General features: G+C 36.8%; 1 protein-coding gene across 2 annotated transcripts in view; it reads right to left on the bottom strand.

Moving 5' to 3' along the window:
* LOC105863359 (neuron navigator 3) overlaps positions 1 to 16,285 on the bottom strand; it is a 162,685-nt gene extending 146,400 nt beyond the window's left edge. For both annotated transcript variants that reach the window (XM_076007150.1, XM_076007149.1), the window contains exon 1: positions 3,026 to 16,285. In XM_076007150.1, coding sequence (XP_075863265.1) covers positions 3,026 to 3,551 — 526 coding nt within the window. In that variant the 5' untranslated portion in view covers positions 3,552 to 16,285. The remainder of the gene's footprint in view (positions 1 to 3,025) is intronic.
* Positions 16,286 to 16,867: the final 582 nt, after the last annotated feature.

Below are 16,867 nucleotides of genomic sequence, written 5' to 3' on the forward strand. Positions count from 1 at the left end.
TCCTATTGAATTCACTGTTTGTTTTATGCTTTCCCTTGTGTTTCAGAACCACAGCCTCCCCCCTCCTTTGGTTTTCCTCTTCATGACATCCACTCCTAACACTGCACCGCTCCTGACAATCAGACAAATGGACTTTTTCCTCCCAACACTTACTGAGCAAAACATAATTGCCACCTTATTCCTGTCATGAAAAATAATAACCAAAGAAGAATTTATTGCAGTAAATGTTTTCAGTGACCCACAAAAGGCAAGATAAAACTAAGTGCACTTAACAAACCCCCTAAGGATTGATTGCACAGTCTGAAATATCCTATACACTTGTATCCAAATTATGTGTGGAGGCTTTGGACGGGGGGGCATAATTAAAAAAGCTAAATATAACAGTACAAATAAAACCAAATGTTTAGTAACAATACACGTTAGCAGAGAAAATGCACATGAGAAATGTATTCAATCAACAATATGTTGTATCCACTCCCACTTGCATAATCTCAAAGTGAACTGTTATTCTTGAAGGAGGTTTCCTATGTGTCAGACACAATGGCAGGTACCATTTTCCAGAATGGTATATTCCGAAATCCCTTTGAGTTTTTAACATTGGTGTACGTTGCTTTCTCATTGCCTATAAGACCTTTTCTATGAGTAGAGCACAGACAGACCACTTAATCTGTGTGATCTCACTCTTACTTTTTAGGTTTCAATTATACACATTGTAATTAACATTGCCAGCACTGTCGTTTTTTAATAGTAAATTAACTTCCACATAAATGAACCTGATTCAAAGAGAATCAATGTCCTCCACCCCATCCATATTACAAATGTTATTTAGAGTATCACTGTCTGATTTATTTCGAGGATTAACTACAGTTTTGTGAATGACTCCAATCGACAGTGACTTGGATAAAAAAATTTTTAAATTGTATTGGTAATCTTGGCACTTTTGGGAAAAACAGCAAAATATGGCCAAGAGCTTTATAGTGACTTTGTAAATATTCTCCTAAACACTTATAGCACAGACCCCAGTCTGTCTGATTTATTAGGATATCCAAGGGTAAAGAGTTAAACTCAAGTAACCCTGCCTAAAAACTAACTTGGAAGAGGCCATTTTGAATCATAAGCAGAACCTATTTACGCATGTGGCAAAAATTGTGAAATTCCTGTGTGCTGTGAGCTTGGATATATTCACCAATGTATCATTATTTAGGGAATTGCATCAGAATGCTTCATTATCTGGAAATATGATTATTCATATCACAGTTATTTAAATAAATTCTTTCCCTTACTTTTCACTTGCATTTTTTAATATTGGCATAAGTGAAAAAAAAAAGAAAAAAAAAAACCTTAAAGAGAACAATCACATAAGTACAGTAAGCAGATGTTCCATTTAAAAACCATGGCCTACAGACTTCTACTGAGAGTTTACCCTGTGACAGTAATGCTCTAAGTTATTTATACACAAAAAGGCATGTGTCATATATACACCCACCCACAGCATGCTATAATTTAACAGAGCAACCAAAAAATACTGTCTGCACTCTGTTCATATCTTTGTAAATACTTACATAAGAGGTATTTAGAACAAGATAAAAGACAGCACTTTAAAAGCAAAAGATGAATAACTATTATCTGATTCTATAGAACCAGAGGATCAAAAGAAGAAAAAAGGTTCACAAGATTAAGACTTTCTCTCGCCTTTGTACTGCACACAGATCTTTAGGAGAAGCAGTTCATCACAGAAATCACACAACAGTGAAAAAGTAAATCTTTAGTGTCTGAACACCTGGCATATTCAGATTCAGAAATCACTATTCTTAGAACTATGGAAACATTACTCTTTTAAAACCAAACTGACATGAAAAAATGAGCAGTATTTGCCTCTGCTATCTCTCTAAGCTTGGTCCTCTTCTAAAGTTGTTTCACTAAAAGGGTCCAGAAAACATCCATAAAACCTCTTGTAACAGGAGGGTCCATATAAAGAATAACTACAAACCTGTATTTAGGATGAGTTGCATGAATCAGAAACAAAGAGATCACTGGCCAGGTTTAATTCCTTTAAATTTAAGTAGCCTTATATGAATTATTTGTGGAAATACACGTTGACATAAAATATGATGTAATCAATGGCTTAATACTGATGAACTTTTTGAAGAATGGACTGTATAATGTAAATATATTTTGGTAGAGCACTGAACTTAGAAATAACAATTAAAATATACACATTTTAGCTGTTGAGGCAAGTAGCAAAATTGCCATTTCAAGTTTAATCATAAAACTGAACAATCACTTGATATCTTCATACCCAGTTGGATCAAGATTATGTGAGAGGTTATTGCTGAAACTCATGTCATCCAAAAGGCCTAGTTTGCAAAATATGAAAAGTTCATAGTCACCTACAGAGTAGTTTAAATAGTTACAATGTGCGCATGCTGGAGCAGTTTTTGCCAAACACCAAAAAAAGAAAAAAAAAAAAAAAAAACAACTAAAAAGCAGCAGAGACCTCTGCATTTCCGAAAATGTTACTAGAATGCACAGTGCTTGTCACTGAGGTATAAAAAGGACCACCTATTCAGGAAACACCAAGGCACCAGAAGAAACTTCACTATACAGAAAATTTACCCAGGAGGCCCTTCATTCTTCATTCCATATCTGTAGTGAGGTCACCTTGAGGGAAGTTGAACAAATAGGCCCCATTAATGACTAAATGAAAAACACGTTTAAAGTTTTAGAATGTTAACACTTATTTACGGATATGTAGAATGTGCTGGACACTAGGCTAGTAATGCCTATGGCAGATCGCCAGCATTTACTTTCTCCAAATAGACTTTAAAACTGATGCTCATAGCTGAGCTTTACAAAGAAAGTCATCTCAAAAAACAAAGAAATAAAAAACATTTTGAGAAACTATGTTTTTTAAAAAAAATCAGTCTAAAAAATGAAAGATATCTGGCCAACGCAAATCATTTCATACGAAATTATGAAATTTCTTAAAATTCCATGCACATTTTTAGGAGCAAACTGGACTCACCTAATAAGTCAGTATAAAGTGCCTGCTCCAGATCGCCCAGCATTGTAAGGATCACATCCTCATCCAGGTGAGCCGTGCCTTCCCGCAAGCAGCTTTCCCCCTCCTCTTCAGCCCAGCTTCTGCTGATGCTGGTTGACTTGGAGGATATGTTTTCATCTTCGGACCTGCTCTCTTCATCGCTCTCACCTTCCAAGCCTCTTCTTGCTGACCAGTCCTGTAAGTCCCCAATGCCTGACTGGCTGCCCCCAGCAGGCAGGAGGCTCCAGGCCGCTGAGCTGCCACTGTGGTACAAGGACTGCACAGACCTGGAGAGAAACCTGGACAGTGAGCGCCTCTCTGCGTAGTTGGACTCTCGCTGGCTGGCCTTCGCGGCATTTCCAAACCAGTTGGAAATGCGCACCGTAGGTCTCCGCTCCCCTTCGTTGGTGAGGGAAAGACTGGTCAGAGATTTTTGCTTCTGAAGACACGCTCCCTTTCTCTTTACTTCTTTGCTCCGAAACACGGAGAGTTCAGCAGGCTGCTGCATGGTTCTTCTAGTGGCTTCCTCTTTTCAATTGGACTTCATATTGTCTTTTTGCACTGTGATTGCAACTGATGCTTTGGGTTTTAATTATCACATGCACTTCAATTAAAGCTCAGGCTCAAACATTCACAGAAGATTCTCGTGATACGGCATATATAATTATTTGCCTACAATTGAGCTTGCCACATCATTTCACTGATCAGTAGTACTTACAAACATTTTGCTTGAATATAACTGAAGCAGAAAAGAGTTCACCGAAGACTCTGCTCCAGCTGAAAAGTAGTCCAGGAAGCCAACCACGTTTGCCCATCTTCATCCAATCGCATGTCTCAGCAGAATGATGGGTCCACATTTCTCTCTATTGCTTCTGTGTTCCGAAACGCAAGGAGGTAAAGAACGAGCAATGTCTCGCTTTTTTTTTTTCTTCCTTTTCTGCCTTTCACCAGCCTTTAACTGATCTAGGTCTGCAACCCTTTACTCTAATGAGCTGACACAGTGCAGCAAGTACAGCCTCCCCATCGGAGCCCAGTAAGAGCAGAAATTAAGCACTGAAGCCCAGCCCTGCACGAGCCTCTCGCATTTTAGTATTCCACCTGCATTCTCAGATCTATGGCTCTTCCTTGCTGCTGCAGTGGATGCTGCTGGCTGCCATGGCAGCAAACATTCTGCTAAATTAAAACAGAGGCACGGAAGCAGCTGTCCAGCCTAGAATGCCACAGGTTTCAGAGCCAAGCCCGTGTGAGATGCAACACTATTAACCCTATGCACATGTAAATGACTCTCAGCCACCCGACCTCAGACACGGACACACACACACACACACACACGTACTCACATATACAACACACACTCCCCGATGCCAAGAGTGACAGACTAATTCTCTGTAGCTGCAGGCAGCTGAAGCAGGCAGATCTCCCTTCTGAGTGTTGGGATTTGTGCTGTAAAAGCACAAATCAAATTCAAGAGTGTAAAGGACCTAAAAAATGGAGCATGACACTCCACCCGCTAACAGATAATGCTTTAAAGGGAAAGACTTCACTTCATCTTTTAAAGAACAAATTCAAGGGCTTTTTATTCTGAAGTAAAATCCTAATGTGACAATAAAAAGATTTCTTTCTGCCTGTAAAAAAATAGCAAAAAATAACTCAAAAGGTTTTTTTCCTCCCAGTATTTTGACTCAAAATCTATAATTCAAAGTTTATGGTCAAGTATATAGAACATACTGATGTGACAGAAAACACAAAATGCACATTATGTCTTTTGATACTGAGCATTTTCCCAAGTCTAGTCCATAATCTATCACAGCACAATCAGCTCCTTTTTATATATTTTGATAAAGAAAGAAAACCTAAAAGATAAATGTTTTGAATTTACCCTGTACTGATTGTGTACACTACACCATCACCATGAAATTCTGACCTTACAAAAACATTTAAAAACAAATAAATTGTATAGTTGCAATATAGTAGAATTCATATGTCCCACTGACAGTTATGGAGAAGATTATTACCTTTCAGGATTTAACTTTTAAAGATGTCCTGCCCATAATCAGAAAAATAAGGGTACACAGAAAAATTGTATCATTCTACTTGATATAAATCTTCATTGTTTTCAGAGGTAATATGGTAAAATTAATCCAGATTCTCTATCTCCTATTGCTAATCTCAACTAAGAAAAATGCCCAGTCTCTTAACTATATAAATCAGCATTATAATAATACAGTCCCTATACCTGCATATAACAACTTACTTTGCAAAGTCAATTAGTCCTTATATCTCCTCATCAAGGTATTCATACTTAGAACTATTTTATAGATAAAAGGGAAATTAGATGTAAAAAAACAATCATTTGTGACAGAATTTTGTGATAAACAAACCTGTGAATTTTAATACTGATTCTCAAGTCTTCACTCTTTAAAAATTGTTTCTATAAAATGCACTTAAATGAGGGTATATATGTTAAATCATTGAAACTGATAACTATGGTTCTAAAACCATAATTTTGTAAAGTATCATTAGAAAGCCAAAATGCCACTCCCCATGGGATTCCTAAACAGAATAATTTTTTTCCTTCATCTGAGTTATTGTGACACAGTGAATTTCCAGGTTATGAGACCATGGTGAAATTTGTTGAAGTTACAAAACATCAATTTGTTTCACATGTATTACATACAGTGGTGTATGGTAATGTATCCAAAGCCTCAGAGATTCACAAAAAAGGGAACCCTAATGCTTTAGATGTCAAAGATTGACCTTGTTCATCTATAAATGGAAGCAATAATTAAATTATGTCCTTTCATACACAAGAGTGCTTACATACCCATAAGCTTAAACCGTTGGTTCTCAAGCTTTAAGTGCTCAGAATCACTTGGGGGACTTATTAAATCACAGTCTGCTGGGTACTAGCCCTATAGCTGCTAATCAAGTAGGCCACACATGGTCTTGAGACTTTGCATTTCTAACATACTCCCAGGTACGGCTGGCTCTGAAACCCCACTTTGAGAACCACTATGCTGAAATTAGTAGTTTTCAACTAAGGGTGATTTTGACCCCTAAGTGACATTTGGCAATATTTGGAGACGTTTTTGTTTGACACAACTGGGGGATGTGGTGGTGACATGGAAGGGGTAGAGGCTAATAACATTGCTGAAGATCCTACAATGACAGACAGCCCCCTACAACAAAGAATTAAACAGTCTACAATGCCACTAGTGCCAAGGTTGAGAAATCCTGGTTTAGACTAAGTTATGTTGCATTTACAAACAATTTAGAAATTGCAGTCACTTTCAAAAACAAAGATGCAGCTGAGCTTGGTGGCATGTGCCTGGCCTGCAGTGCCAGCTACGCTGGAGGCTGAGGCTGGAGGATCATCTGAGCCCAGGAGTTAAAGGCTTCAGTGAGCTATGATCATGTCACTGCACTCCAGCCTGGGCAACAGAGTGAGACCCTGTCTCTAAATAACAAAAACAAAGATGCACTTTTGCTTGCATTAATGCCCACTCTATTGGACATTGCAGCTCTGGCCCCCAGGTATCCTTTATGCTAAAACCCATGCTGAAAGAGCAAACCCAGTCTGAGATATGTTGATTTCTCGACATAATAAAAAGAGAGGTGAGAGATTCAAGTGATAGCTCTTAAAGTTTTTGCTCAGAAACAGCCCATGTCATTTTTTTCACTCACATTTCATTTGCCAAATCAAATCACATGGTCCTTCCTGATTGAATGGGACAGGAAATACAATCCTTCGGCAGGGGTGAACCCAGAAAGGAGTGGGCTAAATCCAAAGGAGCCAGCAAGGAGGGGCCATGACTATTTTGAAGAAATAACCCTAACAGATGAAACATCAAAAAGGAGTTCTTGTTTGTTTCTTTGTTTAAAAGATATTGTTACCAACTTGTAGTTACAGTAGTTTTGTCCTTGGAACTACATCAGTTCAAGTCTTACCCTGAACAACAGTGGGGAACCCACTTATTGCTTTTCTAGCGATAGCTGTATCTGCTTGCTTTGAGTGTGCATTCACACAAGGGTGTTTTTATGTTTATATGTATTCACACAAAATGTATGTTACACAAAGTGGAGGAGGTTGTCTCAGTGCAAGGGAGACAAATATACCCAGTCAATAGTAAAAATCTGAATCATTCTAATTTTGCTAAGAACTGGAATAAAGTATAGCTACCACAATGTTCTGCAAAGGAATGCTTTTCGGTTCTTTAGTAAACATAATTATAATGTGGCTATTTAAATAAAAGATCTAACCTAATTTGAATTACCTGAGCTGGATCTTCTTGATCTTTATAAACATTCAAGAAAAAGCAATTTCAGTGATCATTTACAAAGGTTGTAAATGCCAGATGTTTTCGTTATTTAACACAAAGTTTGATAAGTCAGAAAAAACATGTAACCATTAGCTTATCTTTCTGTTTAACCTAAATTCTTACTTCTCAAATGATTTTCTGAATTCATCCAATTGTTTTAATATTACTTTTTTACAAATGACATGCCAGTTTTATTGATATTGAGTCAGTCTGGCATCTATCAACATTTTTCAGTTGAATATAAATTCAAGATAAAGGTTAGAGAGTCTATTAAACAAATGTTACACATGTTGGTAGATATCCTTATGCAAAGAAAGGACAAGTATGAACCTACGTAGAAAGAAAAATCTAAAAACTTGAATACCAATGGAATGAAAATTTGGGCTGACTTTACATTTGGCAGGATCTCTTGGCATGTGATGAAAGAGATGGACTCTGAGGACAAATTCTTTTTGTCAATGAATGTGAGAATAAAACCCAAGCCAAAGCAATAAAATCTGTACCATCAATTCAGCCAGTATTATAATAGCAAGGTCATGCTGACATGAATCTTAGGCAGCAGTCCCCAACCTTTTTGGTACCAGGGATTGGTTTCATAGAAGACAATTTTTCCACTGATGGGGGTGGAGTGGCAGGGATGGATGGGGGGGTGAACTGGGAGAGTGGGGGTGTGTGCAGGGGAGCTCTGCGGCCCAGTCCCTAATCCCAGGGATATGGGAGCTACAGTCTTAGAGGATACGCTGGAAGCAATAAGCTCACTTACTCGTTGTCACAAACCATATAATACATTTCACCTGACTATAATAATTATTGGAACTACCATCATCAGATTGGGTAAATATCACTAGGTTTCCTCACAAAGAACATGATAAACAAAAGGAAATTTGAGTGATGGACTTAAAGACTTTAGAGAGATATGCTTGTCTTATTAAGATCTTCAAATTGAAAAAGCCTTGAGTTTTCTCCAGCATGCCATTTTATTAAGTGTCATGAATTTCTGATGCTTATCTTCATGCTATAATTTAATTACCTTTTTAAACTTTCACTGCCATTTAATGACACTGTTTGTGTAACTTCAGGTGATTTATTGTACTGATTAAAATTTAAACACCTAAGCTTCCCAGCTAACTTAGAGAATCCCTCTATCAAACCTGCATTGCAGTTTGAACAATTCAAGTTTGCTCCTTAACACTACAGCAAATCTTTACACATCATGCAATTGGGATGCTTGTCACATCTGTTTTAAGCACCCAAAGGGATTTTTTTCCTGGGTTATATAACTGAAAATTGTAAGGAGTGGGGGAGGAATAGTTTGAGACGTGGATTGTTCGGGGGCTCAGACATTTCCAACAATGACCTTGGGCTTAGTTTCTCCTGACTTAGGTACTGTTTTCTCTGTATTGGTTTCATTTGAGGGCAGAGGTCACTGTTAGCAGTTCTAAGCTTTCTTTGTATAAGATTCAGGTCTAGTGGAAAAGGAGACCATCTCTTTCATAACAGTCTCAGGAAAAGTTCTGAGATTGAGTCTTATTCTGATCAAACTGGATTGGGTCACACTTCCATTCCTCAAACAGTCACTGCAGTCAATGTATGGGATGTTTCTATTAGCTCTACTTAGGTCAATTTCACTTAGACAAAATGAACAGAGAATGATCCCCAAAGAAAATCAAGGTGCTTTATCAGAAGATGGGGCAATAAATATCACTCAGATAAAAGTACACTAGGACTCCAAGGTAGGTTTACTATGCAGCCAATGGTGCTTATGCTATAGATCACCTAACTAGCCTAAACCCCTTCCTAGGCACTGTACAATTTGATTTTGTATTACTTTCAGGCTCCTCAAAATTATATAGGCTTTGAAAATTCACAAAACCTTAATATTACCCTGCCGAGACTAATTCTTCAGAGTTCTATATCGTGAATACCACTTCACTCAGGAAGCAGGACAGAATTATTCCTCATTGAGGCCCCCACACCAACCATGAGCAGTAAGAGTTTAATAATAGTGTTGAAACTTGGGGTTACAGAAAATCAATGAGCTACCAAGACCCCAGTGAATTTAGGAGAAATGCCCTGTTTTACACAAAGAAACTAATGAAAATAGTAAGGTAAGTAGAATTTTCTTCAAACCATTTTCATGAAGTTATTTCTTCCTTGAATGTCATTCCATGATTCCTGTGTTCATTAAAATTCTACTATGTACATGTATGATTTTTTTAAGCCCTGTATTTCTCTTTATGGTTAAGTTAGTGGCTCCCATCTGTCTATTAGTTCACTTGCTTGTGGTGTTAAAGTTCATCTATTTGTCTCTTACTCTTTCATAGGTGAGCTTATGCCTTAGACATGTTTGTTTTGCAAAATTTTGACATGTCTGGCATGTATAACATGCCAGGTGATGATTACTGAAAAGATGGAAGAATAACACCATATCTCACAACAATCCTGTGAGTTTATTAAGCATCATCATAGTCACTAACCACACAGAAAAAAAAAAAACAAAAAAACAAAAAAAAAAAAAACTAAATCGAAGAGCTTAATAATGGCAGTGAGGGCCAAAATGTGTTTTTTTTTTCCAATTCACAGAACATTCTTATTTCTACATTTCAAAAAATCTTTGAATGATTATTATCTGGGCCAGTCTAAGCTAGAATCTGGCAATAAATTCAAGTGTTCATGTGGTTTGTGGTTTCTCTAGCAGCCAGAAGGCAGCAGCAACAACAGAAATCAGAATGAGAAGGAGAGCTGGGAAAAGGAAGATATCATTAATAGAGAAAACATCTCATGAGCTTTAGACTTCTGAAAGGTTCGTTCTTTCATAGGTTTATTTTATTACAGGTTGAGTACCTACTATTAGCTTGGTAAGGGAAGTGTTTCAGATTTTGGAATTTTTCAATGTACATAATGAGATATCTTGAAGATGAGATCCAAGTCTAAACACAAAATTCATTTATCTTTCATATACCTTATACACATAGCCTGAAGGTAAACTGTACAATGTTTGAAATAATTTTATGCATGAAGCAAAGTTTGTGTACATTCAACCATCAGAAAGCAAAGGTGTCTCTATCTCATAGTCACCCATGTGGATAATCTGTGGTCATTTAGAATCACCATCGTTCCTGATTCTATATTTACACGCCACCAATAAACAATTATTTTTTTTACATTTATTCATACATAAGTAATTAACAGTAAAAAATATGATACACTATTAATACAGTGAAAAAAATTTGTGTTCAGGGTAACTAAGCAGTAGCATCACCAGAATACTTGCATCAGCTATTAAACAACAGCAGAAACATACACCAATCGATTTTCAGCTTTCACCTATGATGCTGTTTGGATTAAAAGGTTACTGCACAGTGTATTTTATTTTTGTTTATGTGAGAAGAAACATCAGAAGCAGTTGAGGGACCAGAAGAGTGCCCTCTAGGGACGAGGAGCCACTCTGCTGGATGGCTTTTTAAAAAGTTTCCTCCAGAGTCATCTGCCTCATTAACAATTTTGTCTTAGAAGTTTCTCTTTGATTTATAAACTGGCACGATTTCTTGTTCTGCTGTAATGCACACTGCTCTAGTTCTTCAATAAGCCTGTCGTACATTTTCACCATGTTGACAATAGGCATTTTTCCTGCAGTGTTAATGTCACCTCCATTGTCACTTTTATCATGATCACCTTGACTGAGAACCATTTCGGCTATTTCACCATCAATCAATGCTGAACAATTGGAGCTTCATTATCAATGTTAAAAACTTCTTTGGTATCCACTTCTTCCAGCTTACTAATGGACTCTAAAGGTATGTTTTTTGCATTGTAAGGAGGTCAGACATCATTTTTTTCTCACTTGACATATGGAATCCTTCAGTCAACACTTCTTCATCATCATCACTGAACACAGTTGCAGACCAGAGGTTGTGCCAAGTACACACGTGTCTTAGCCACTGTGTTCCAAGCATTGGCAATAGCATATATGGTATCATTCATGCTAAACGTCTTTAGAAAATCTTACACACACACACACACCCCTCTACTCACTGCTGCTAGGATGTTGTTTAAGAAAGCATTTTATATTTATTCTTTATTGATATATGGATATCCTGGTCACATGGCTGAATTAATGAAGTCACATTTGGAGGAAAGTGCATGGATAAAACATTACTTTTGATGAGAAATTCAACTTGACAATGAGCAGAAGAGTTGTCAAGAAATAACAAAAATCTTGCAGTCATCATCCAGTCCAGCTTCCCTGCAGTGAGCAAGTGCCTCTGCTACAAAATATTTGTCAAACCAATCAGAAAAAATTTCCCTGGTGATACATGCCTTTTTGTTAGCATAATAATGACTGGTAAGAAATTCACTCCCTGAAAACATCAAGGACACAGCTTTTGTCTAACACAACTAGTTTAGACTTATGAGTGCCTGCTGCATTAGCACATGCCAGCATAATTATTCTGTCTTTGGCATCCTTAATTCATATAGAGACTGCCTCGTCAGCTGTCGTCAATGTCTTTCTGAGGCAATGATGCCAAAACAGTGATGTTTCATCAGCATTACAGACTTGTCCTAGAGTCAGGTTTTTAACAGCAATGACTTTGGCAAACTCGTAAATGAATTTCTCTGCTGCTTTGTGATCAGCAGATCCTTCATCACCACAAACTTGAAAAATTTAATGACATGTCTTTTCTTAAATTTCTATAACCAGTGTGTTTAATATTAACATTCCCTTCAATTTTCAGTTCATTGTGATAGACCTTTATTTGTCTCATGGTCAGTGTACCATTAAGTGGCATGTATTCACTGTGATGCTAATGGATCAACTTTCAATACACAATCAAGATCTTCATTTTTAACTTTGTGCACTATTTTTCTGTTTTTCATTAACCTTTCTGTTCATCACTTTCAGCAGTGAACTTCAGAAATTTTTTCAGGTTATGTGTGGTGGTCATTCCACTATCACACTCTACTGCAAGACATTTCATACTTACCCTGCTGTCCAGGTTTTCCAACAGCTTGACTTTCTATGCTATGGATAAACATAAATGTTCCCTCTTTTCCTTATTACTGTTATACATGGATGTATCTTCAGGCCTTTGTGACATTTTATACAATATATCTACAGCACAGAGCAAAAAATAAGCAAAAGCCCTACTGTGAGTAATGCACGTAGGTCTCAGCCCCATGTGGGGCATTGTGGGGAACCTGCCATTGGCATGTGCAGCCCGCACAGGAGTCGTTTTTTACCCTTTATGGGTTTGCTTGCGTGGGGGAATCTGGGTGTGCATGGAAAACATATATAGCATCTAAAGGGGACAGTGAGGATTGGTTTTCTCTTGAGCTTGCTGAATAAATTGTGTTGTGCCACTGCATTTAGACTGCAACATGTTACATGAAGCCAGGTATGACATTTTCCACTTGTTGTATCATGTCAGCACTCAAAAAGTTTTGAATTTTGGAGCACTGTGAACTCTGAATTATTTAGAGATGATCAACTTGTGTTGTACATTTATCCCTATTCTTTCTTCTGTTTTTTAAATGTGCTCTTTTAAAATCCCAACTCATCTTCTATAGAATGATGAAAGCTTTTCTTCCTAATATTTTTGATTATTCAGCCATAGTATAACCAAAATTATATTTTATTTTGCATTCCACTCAGTTGAATTTTATTCACCCTAAGTTCACCATGATTACTTTCTGAATGCCTTCCAAAGCCAAAGGTATCATTTCTGTCTATTTTTCCACCTAAAAATTATTAAGCTCCTTCTTCATTGTGATTTTCATTTCTATGATCTATCAATTATATTAACTTCATTTTACACACATTTATTGAATGGCAACTATTTACCAACCATACATTGGGGATATACCAGTTAATAAAACAAACAAAAGTAGAGATAAAGAGAACTGACTAAATTCTGGATATATTTTGAAAATGCAATAATTCTAGGCTATCTTAGTCTACTTAGTACCTTAGTCCTTATAGTGAGTTAGATATTGTATCATCTGGATTTATTTAGTTTCTTAATCTATGAGAGAAAATAGCAAGAGTTCAAATACTGAGAAATATCTCAAAAAGTTGATTCATATATACTACTTGTTTCTGAATTCAGATAGCCAACAGTACCTATAGTACCAACAAAATATTTTAATGGATTGGACATCAGTGTGAGGGAAAATAAGGACTCGCAAATATTCTACAATTTCAGACTTACGCAACTGGAAGGGTGGAATTATCATTAGCCAAAATGGAGAAGTCTTGGGTGAAAAGCTTTTGAAAGGTACATATTTTGAGAGTAATATCAGGGGTGTAGTTTTGGATATAATAGGTTGGAAGTGTCTATGAGATATTCAAGTGGAGAGTTTGTGTAGCCAGTTAGATATGTAAGTCAGAATGCAGAATAGAAGACTAAAGTAGTGAGAGACATTTGTAAGCCATCAGCATATAGATGAATAAAGCTGTGAGATAGTATCAAATCGCCAAGGGAACACTTATAGGTAGAGAACTCTAGGGACAGAAACCTGGTTCATTTCAATTATAAGAAATCATGGAGAAAATATATAACTAGAAAAGTAGACCAGAAGAAACAAACTGAGGTTTGAGGAAAACCAAGGGAATACAGTTCCCTGAAAATTAAGTGTCTTAGTCCATTTATGTTTCTATAAAGGAATATCTGAGGCTGGGCAATTTATAAATAAAAGAGATTTATCTGGCTCCTGGTTCTGCAGACTATATAAGAAACATGGCACCAGCATCTGCTTGTGGTGAGGGCTTCAGGCTGCTTCCACTAAAGGTGAAAGGTGAAGGGTTGCTATTGTGTAGACATCACAGAGGGACAGTGGAAGCAAGAGAGAAAGAGGAGGAGGTGCCAACCTATTTCAATAACCAATTCTTATGGAAATTAGAGAACTCACTCACTCCTACAAGAATAGCACCAAGGTATTCATGAGAGATCTACACCCAAAACCCCAAAATATTCCCACCAGGCCACACCTCCAACATTTGTGATCAAATTTCAACATGAATCTTGGTAGGGCCAAATAAACCATATTCAAATCATAACATCAAGGAAGAAACTTCCTTAGAAGAGGACAAATTGCTGTTAAGAGGTGAAATAAGATGAGGGCTGAGACTTGATCATTGGATTTGGCATGTTGATGTTAATGGTAACTTTAATAAGAGCAGCTTCAGTAAAGAAAAGGGGCTAACAGCCCAGGAGACTGTGATTGAAGGCTATTCTTTGTTAGAGTGTACCATGAGGGAAAGAGATAAATGATAGCAGTACTTGGAGGACAAGTTTGGGGGCAAGAGAAGTTGTTATTTTAAACAAATAAGGTTGGAGAGATGATAACAACTCATGGGCTAAAGAGAATGATTTGGTGGAGAGGGAGCTATTAAAGATGAGAAAAAGAGTAATCCAAGTAAAGGCAGAGTAAATAGGTATTAAGTGGGTATAAGTAGGTATTATAAATAGGTATTAAGTGGGTATAGTAGATGTGATAAAAGGAATTTGTGAACTTCTTTTCTCTGTGCTTTAATTTTTTCAGTGAAGCATATATCAAAGTCATCAGTGAAGACAAAGGATGGGACAGGTGATACTGTAGTTTTGAGAAGAAAAGGTATAACATTTTCACCTAAGAATTTGATCAGTATGGGAGTTTTGACCTGATCCATTTCTGACCTGGGCCGGTTCATCCCTGCTTAGACAATCTGGTGGTCCCCTGCTCCCGGAAGGTCACCATAGTGATGCCAAACTTAGTGCAGACACCCAATTGGCACAGTGCACTACAGCCCAGAACTCCTGGACTCAAGCTTTCCTCCTGTCTCAGCCTCCTGAGTAGCTGGGACTACAGGCACACACCACCACGCCCAGCTCACCTAAGAATCTTAGAGAGTAAATGGACCACAGAAATATAGAATGATTGCCGGGAGCATTAAATATTCACTTGAAGTTGGTGGTGATGAATGTAAAGTGAGTCACATCAACCTGTGATGTTTTTTTTTCCTCCTGGTTCATTCATTGTTGGTATGGAAGAAGTAAAGACATAAACATAACCATGTCTGTGATTTTATCAAATGAGTACAATGAAATGAGAGACAAGCAAGGGAGTTAAGGGTATATATAAGAGTAAAATTACATTCAGTTATTATAGGAATTTAGCTTATTAAGGAGGGATGAAAAATATGCAGAGTTTGGTGAAAACAGTAAGAAATGGCAGGATCAGCCAATTGGAAATCCTAGAGGAACTACTGGTAAAATCAGGGAACAAAAGGAGGAATACTGAAAAGATACAAGGTTGTAATCAGCAGGAGTGGGGTGCATGATAATGAGGTCACAGAGAAGTTGCAGTTTCTGATGATGCCCAGAGCTAGGGAATGAACATGACAATAAGTAGCTCAAGAGGGACAGCAAGACAAAATCATTGGAAGTGGGGCCATGGTGTTGTAAGGATCACCTACGTATTAATATCTCCAAAAATTAAGACAGAAATTCTAATAGAGTGATGATGATCCAGAAGCCAAAATTTAAAAAATGATGAAGATATGCAACTCTTTGTTCTCTGATAATCATCTTCGCATCACTGGATAACTAGTATATCCTCATCTACATTTCTTCAGTTATAGTATTCAATTTATAACTTACTAACAATAAATAAATATCATCTTTGATCCATGAAATCTCAAGCTTGTGTGGAGAGACACTGTCACTATCCAGCTACAGCCTAATTTTAAACAGATGATAGTTAGAATGACACAATTAGAAAGCCTCATTCACTATTTATTTATTTTTTCTCTTTTATTATATTCCTACCTAAATCATAGACTCAAATCTATGATTCTATCTAAGCAATTTATTACTGCTGCAAATAATATTATGCTTTCTAATAAATCCATTAAATAATTATGTTACATTAAATTCTAGTTTATATTTCACTATCAAGTATTCTATTAAAAGCACCAGAACATTAAATGGAAATATTAACTGGAAATATGAAAAAATTATCAAATGGTAGATAATAAGTAGATAAAAAATAAAATATGGATTATTTATTCAATCAGATACTTGGTGATATATTAATTCCAGAAAACAATGTTGCATTGTGAAATTCACATAAAAATTACAACCTAAATGCTATTAAATTCATTTCTCCTACATATTTTAGCTCTAGTACTTTATAAGGATATTGAAGATGTTAATGTATAAAGAAATATGTGAAGCATACACTTCTTCATGCCATGCTAGGTTTATAAAACATCTGGTCACAATACAGACACACAGCATCATTCTGACCATGGTACTACCGAGAGCTACAGGAGAGCCAACATTTCCCTCAAGTATTTGCGAAATCTACAATTGCCATCCCCATATTGATGTCTTGGCATTAGTTGTAATCTCCACATGAAACCTCTGATACCTAATTATATCACTAATATCAATTCCAAAAGGTACCACTGGGATGTTGTTCTGTCATTATTGTCAATATCCACTGGAGGATATTTGTCTAATGC

Source organism: Microcebus murinus, chromosome 10, assembly GCF_040939455.1.
Source record: "Microcebus murinus isolate Inina chromosome 10, M.murinus_Inina_mat1.0, whole genome shotgun sequence".
Classification (NCBI taxonomy): domain Eukaryota; kingdom Metazoa; phylum Chordata; class Mammalia; order Primates; family Cheirogaleidae; genus Microcebus; species Microcebus murinus.